Below are 7,156 nucleotides of genomic sequence, written 5' to 3'. Positions count from 1 at the left end.
AAAAATAAAACAAGTCGCGTAAGGCGAAAATACAATATTTAGTCAAGTAGCTGCCATTTTTCAGCAAGACCGTATACTCGTAGCATCGTCAGTCCACCGCTCACGGCAAAGGCAGTGAAATTGACAAGAAGAGCGGGGTAGTAGTTGCGCTAAGAAGGATAGCACGCTTTTCTGTACCTCTCTTTGTTTTAACTTTCTGAGCGTGTTTTTAATCCAAACATATCATATCTATATGTTTTTGGAATCAGGAACCGACAAGGAATAAGATGAAAGTGTTTTTAAATTGATTTGGACAATTTAATTTTGATAATAATTTTTATATATTTAATTTTCAGAGCTTGTTTTTAATCCGAATATAACATATTTATATGTTTTTGGAATCAGCAAATGATGGAGAATAAGATAAACGTAAATTTGGATCGTTTTATAAATTTTTATTTTTTTTTACAATTTTCAGATTTTTAATGACCAAAGTCATTAATTAATTTTTAAGCCACCAAGCTGAAATGCAATACCGAACCCCGGGCTTCGTCGGAGATTACTTGACCAAAATTTGAACCAATTTGGTTGAAAAATGAGGGCGTGACAGTGCCGCCTCAACTTTCACGAAAAGCCGGATATGACGTCATCAAAGACATTTATCAAAAAAATGAAAAAAACGTTCGGGGATTTCATACCCAGGAACTCTCATGTCAAATTTCATAAAGATCGGTCCAGTAGTTTAGTCTGAATCGCTCTACACACACACACACACACACACACACACACACACACACAGACACACACACACACGCACATACACCACGACCCTCGTTTCGATTCCCCCTCGATGTTAAAATATTTAGTCAAAACTTGACTAAATATAAAAAGAATAAAAAAGAAAGAAATTACTTAGTTCGAGATGAGATAATCATGTTCTTTTTTGTTGTTTTTTGCTTTCGCCCTTAAAAATGAGATTGTGTTGTAAATTTTTCCATTGTTTGAACATTGCCCAGGGGGTCATTATTACAAGAATAACCTTTGCCGTCTTTGTCGTGTCAACATCACAATAGTAGCAATTCTCCTCCTTCTACTCCTCCCCATCATCATCATCATCATCATCATCATCATCATCATCATCATCATCATCATCATCCGAAATCATCATCATCATCCGAAATCATCCGAAATCATCATCATCCGAAATCATCAACATCATATATCTGTGAAACTCCAGCAACAACACCATCGTAAGCATCTACACCAGCGTTTTGAACACACGCACACACACACACACACACACACACACACACACACACACACACACACACACACACACACACACACACACACACGCACACCCACACATACATACACACACACACATACACACATATAAACACACACACACACACATACACACACACACACACACACACACACACATATATATTACCAGCTATTGTGTTTTCAGCGTAGCAATAGGGCCCGATATTTAGACGAGACAAGTATAATGCCGACGAGTCGAAATATCGGACCCTATTGCTACGATGAAAACACAATAGCGTTTATATAGCTATTCTGACATTAAATTATGTGTTAAAATCATGTTTTTGTCAGCAACAAGTACCAGAATGGTCCATGTCGTTGGTTGCAGACGACGGTTCCCTTTCCGCATGAAGCCACGGAAATAACCGAACATTGAAAAACCCACGGACATGTATTACGGAGAAAACTCGAGATAACCGGATGTTTAGCATTACGTCAATATGCTAGGAATCATATGACGTCATGACGTATCATGCTTGCCTACGTATATTGTATGTTCGAAAGTCTGACTTCTGTTGGGAATTCGCGTGGTGAAGACTGCGGTAAATCTGTAGATGATAAGAGAACAAGGATTGTCTCAGAAGAAACGACTAAATGTTTCAGACCGGTGACTTCATTTCAACATTGCACTATACAATGGACGTTCTATATGACAGGAGAGTTTGCTTATTTTGTGTTAAACATTGGAGAGATCGTCTGCTAGAATCAGAGATAGGTCGCTTCAGATTGCAGCTTCTGGAAATTTGCAAGGTTTGTTGCCTGTTAAAGAACTGGATTTTAGTTTTACACGTAATGTATGTCATGTACAGTAAGCAACAACAAAAACACACACAAAGCAAATGGCATCGTCTGTCGACTAGTCACAGAAACAAACCTGGCGAGGTATGCGTGTACTTTATACACGTGGAAGAAACCGGAACCATGCGTCTTTGTTATCGACAATATGCTTTTGGATATTGAGTAAAATAGCCGAGATATTGAGTAAAATGGCCGACTTCCGTAGCATTATGCTTTGATGATCGGAAGAGACCATCCAATCACAGCCCCCGAATTCCCCCACGTGTTCATCAGAATAGCTATATATATATATATATATTAACACACACAAACAGACATTCACTCACACAATTGAAAACCCCACATAACTAATTCATCCACCCTTTCCAACCAGCCACCAAACCAGACACCAAACACCCAACCACTACCCTACAGCACAACCCCATCAACCCCCAGTCCCCCCCCCCCCCCCTCAAAAAAAAAAATAATAATACCACTAACAGCCAAACTCGATCGATCCACTCTCTCTCTCTTACCTGTCAATGGCAATGACGAGGAACGTCAAGAAGGACGCGTACACGGGGAAGGTCTGCAGCATGGGCAAGAAGAAGCAGATGAAGGAGCCGAAGAGCCAGTTCTGGATCAGCAGGTTGGCCACGGTGATGGGCATGGCGAAGATGCACTTGATGATGTTGGACAACGCCAGGTTACCCATCAAGAAGAACGTCTGGTCGTGGAAGAGGCGCCTGCGGGTGATGACGAACACCATGGCGGCGTTTCCCGCCACTCCGATGACGCCGACGGTGGCGAAGAGAAGGACGAAGAGCGGGTAGACATAGTTTAAGGAGGGTCTGACGAACGGCTCGGTGAAGCTTAACCTGCCAGACTTGTTGGCCGTCTCCAGCCACGACAGTACGTGATGCAAGTAGTTCTGTTCCGACTCGTCTGACGTCATGGTTGTTGCTTAACGTCGCCGTGGACGTTGACGTACACACCCGAAGAGGAAAGAGTGACGATTCAGGCTTCCAGCTTTAAACGTTTATTTTCATCTTGGCCCCGTGGGGGTCTTCGGGACGTGTTAGATTAAACAGGGTCAAGGGGAAGGTCACGGTGACCTGTCAAGTACACATGTGACGTCAAGGTCAAGGGTTAAGGTTCAGGATTCAGAAGAACATTCCTTTGTCCTCCTGTGGTGTAGATCACCTAAACCTAGCGTGACGTGTCACAAGGTCGGGCCAAGCTGAAGGTCAAGATCAGGGTCAAGGTGAAAGTACGGATGACTTCAAATCCTCCCTGTCGGCTGTAAGCCACCTTCGGTTGCTTTTCGTGTGTCTGTAAAAAAAGAGAAACGAGACTGTAAAAAACACGGTCGATTTACATGGTATTTTGACTGATGCAAAGTAAAATGTGGCGATGGAAAAGTAGATACAAAAATACAGCATATCACATCGTTTCTTCCATGACCACAGGGTTACACAAGTCAGAAAATGAAGATATTGCATTGACTTCACTTTAAATATTGACAAAAATAATGTGAAAAGAGTAAGTCGAAAAACATTATTTTACTGACCCAAATGAACAGAGAGAGCAGAGCTTAAAAGGAGGTCTCCACCCTACCACCAAAAGGAAATGGATAGCATGAAGAAAGAGAACGTGCATCAAAATATTACTTTTTGAAAAATCAAGAAAGCACAAAGAAAAACGTTCATAATCAATGTTATAGCAGTTCAACCTTGAGGACCAGGAAAGTAGGGTAAACAAACAAAAAAGAAGCATCAACGTATTGAAGCAAGAACAACATGATTAACAGATATTGTGTTTTCAGCGTAACAATAGGGTCCGATATTTAGATGAGACAAGTATAATGCCGACGAGTCGAAGACGAGTCGCATTATACTTGCTCGAGTCTAAATATCGGACCCTATTGCTACGCTGAAAATACAATAGCGATTATATAGCTGTTCTGACCTTGATTTGTTGTTCCAAACTTACAAAATGACAGTTTTTGCGTCGATGCGTTGATCTCAGGTTTGATAGCAGACGCCGTTTCTTATGCGCATTAGTTTTGCGCAGGCGCCACACTGACTTTGGAAAAAAATCGATTCGATAACACAGCTGTTAAACAGCTTCTTATTAGTTCATTCGAATACAACAAAAAGAAGTTTGAGTTTTTTAATTTTGAAAAAGACCACTTATGAAGAAAAAAACCCCACAACATCAACGGAAAACTAGAAACAACTGAAGAACTTGGATGCAACAAAGGGAGGAGAAGAGAACAGCTAATCCGTACAACGCGAGCAGACGGCAAGAAGTTTTCAGTTTGGGTAAATGGCATTTATACTTGTCGCGTCATGAAGCGAATTTTTCAACCTCAGTTATAAACGACCACATGAATTTTAGTGCCATGGGTTGTACATCAATACTTCAGAGGGGAAGTGGGGTATTTAGTGTGGAGTTACGAGATAAGAAAAGCCGAATGCGAAAGTTTGTGTCAGTCGGCAACTCAGCTCACACAGGCACACACAAACGGCTGTTCCGTTTTACTCCCCTGTTTGTACTACATCTTTCAACTTTGTGCATTTTGTGGTGTTTAGGGACAGAACATAATTGGTTTAGTCCTGTTTCATCGGGAAGTTAGCAGAAAAGGGTATGCTATCGACATTTGTAAAGCTAAAAAACATTCCCGAGAAGAATTTCAAGTTGTCAGTGTACTGTTGTCGATCAGTGAAACATCGTGTGGTACAGATGGGTAAACCGGAACCATGCGTCTTTGTTATTGACAATATACTTTTGGATATTGGCAAAAATGGCCGACTTCCGTAGCATTATGCTTTGATGATCGGAAGAGACCATCCAATCACAGCCCCCGAATTCCCCCACGTGTCCATCAGAATTTATATTATAATACGCGTGGGCTTTTTCGCCGAGTGGACGTATCTCCTACCAAACCCCGCCGATTTGGCCCCTGTCCCTCGGTTGTCCCGTAGGAACGGATCGCGCTGAACACGATGCGCCGGGTTAGATTAACGAGTTCGAAAGCGAAATGGCTTTTTGAGGCTTTTCGGCGAGACATTTCGTAGCAGACGAAATATCCCAGCTATCCCATTGGCCGAAAGCGAACGGTCTGACTAAAGACTACGCGACCGCACCCCAGACGAACCTAGCCGTGTGTTTTATTTTTCTGACTTAAAACTCGGTACAAAGTATGATAATGTTGTGAAGATACTGGATATATAAAAAATATTACACGTACATGCTTTAGTTTGAGGCCTCGCAAGGTAGTGCAAGGTCGCGTGCGGTCGCGTGCGGTCGCGTGCGGTCGTGCAGTCTTTAGTCAGACCCAAAGCGGGGACATTACTCGGCTACCAGTAAGTTCGTCACACGGTAGATTCGTCACCGGTCACGGTAACTTCGCCACAGTAGTCCGAGCGCGGCTCTCTCTCTCTCTCTCTCTCTCTCTCTCTCTCTCTCTCTCTCTCTCTCTCTCTCTCCCACCTCCTTCCACCGCTCCCTCTGCTCACATTGAGTTTCTCTGCCTCCTTGACAGTGAGGTACGGGTTGAAGTCGTGTGTGTGTGTGTGTTAGTGAGTGTGTGTGTGTGTGCCGCTGGTGTGTGTGTGAGTGTTTGTGCGTGTGTACGTGTGTGTGTGTGTGTGTGTTTTAGTGAGTGTGTGTGTATGTGCGATGGTGTGTGTGAGTGTTTGTCAGTGCGCCGTGTGTACGTGCGTGTGTGTGTCGTGTGTGTGCGTGCGTGCGTGTCATGGATGTGGGTGTATGTACGTCCGTGTCTCTCTCTCTCTCTCTCTCTCTCTCTCTCTCTCTCTCTCTCTCTCTCTCTCTCTCTCTCTCTCTCTCAGTCTCTCTCACCACAGGCCGCTGTTGAGAACTGCTCAATGAGTAGATCTCGGGTTTTAAAATAACAACGCTCGGACTGTGTCGTCTGAAAACTACTCAGTTGAGAACTGCACACTGAGTACGGATCTCGGGTTTTCAAATAACCTTTCTCTCTCTCCCTCTCTCTCTCTCTCCCTCTCTCTCTCTCTCTAAAAATGTGAATCTTGAATCTCTCCCACAAATCAAACATCTGAAAGCATAAGCTCTTTAGCATAAACACCCGCCCACCCCTGCCGGTAACTTCGTCATAGGTGACGAATCTACCGTGTGACGAACTTACTGGTAGCCCATTACTCGGGGCAGCTGTCAAATCTGCTGTTGCATCGACTCGATATCTATGATCGACAGCTGGATCCTACAACTGGCTCTACAGGTAAATCCCATTTATCAGTCTGTAAAACTTTCTTAAAGTGTTCCTAACCTTGCTGTATTCTGCCACAGGGGTTATACTATAGAGATAGAGAATTTGCAACATTATTCGCCACTTTCTCAGTCTCCCCCGCCATTTTCGTTTGACACGCCACGGCTGAACTGGAGGATTTTCGCTCTTTCAGCGCTGCATTCTTTGGTTGTTTTCTAACCCAGGCATAGGTTGTCATTTAGTTATAATATGTGTTTGAATCATTATACATTTTAGACGTTTTAGATTTCCATTTCGTAAAAATCTATGACCCATGGTATAGGCCATACATGAGGGGGGAGGGAGGGCGGTGCTATTACCTGAAAACAGCACACACACGTGCCATTGGACGTACCTTTATTGGGTGTGTGTGTGTGTGTGTGTGTGTGTGTGTGTGTGTGTACATGACTTTATATGCATGGATGCGTGCACTCGATTGTGTGTGTGTGTGTGTGTGTGTGTGTGTGTGTGTGTGTGTGTGTGTGTGTGTGTGTGTTTGGACCATGTATATTTTCTGTTGTCATTTAGTTATGTACAATATGCGTTTGAATCATTATATATTTTAGACGTTTTAGATTTCCATTTCGTATCTTTACGATGGCTTTTACCTTTAATGCTTCCAACTTTCAAAACGCTGCAAGACTGGGAAGAGATGCGATGCTCAACAAACTGAAATTTGTTGTTTTGATTAAGTTCACACACACTTTTGTCTTGGAACATTGTTTGCATGTATAGCATTTGTTGTTGTTGTTGTAGGTGACAACAACCAGATCACTG

The 7,156-nt window shown here is 42.9% G+C and overlaps 1 protein-coding gene across 1 annotated transcript in view; it reads right to left on the bottom strand.

Moving 5' to 3' along the window:
- The window catches only part of LOC138982354 (prolactin-releasing peptide receptor-like), a 74,480-nt gene extending 71,079 nt beyond the window's left edge, over positions 1–3,401 (bottom strand). The window contains exon 1 of the mRNA XM_070355606.1: positions 2,622–3,401. Coding sequence (XP_070211707.1) covers positions 2,622–3,040 — 419 coding nt within the window. The 5' untranslated portion in view covers positions 3,041–3,401. The remainder of the gene's footprint in view (positions 1–2,621) is intronic.
- Positions 3,402–7,156: the final 3,755 nt, after the last annotated feature.

The sequence above is a fragment of the Littorina saxatilis genome, linkage group LG12 (assembly GCF_037325665.1).
Source record: "Littorina saxatilis isolate snail1 linkage group LG12, US_GU_Lsax_2.0, whole genome shotgun sequence".
In the NCBI taxonomy this organism is placed as follows: Eukaryota; Metazoa; Mollusca; class Gastropoda; order Littorinimorpha; family Littorinidae; genus Littorina; species Littorina saxatilis.
This window is presented reverse-complemented; position numbering and strand designations above follow the sequence as displayed.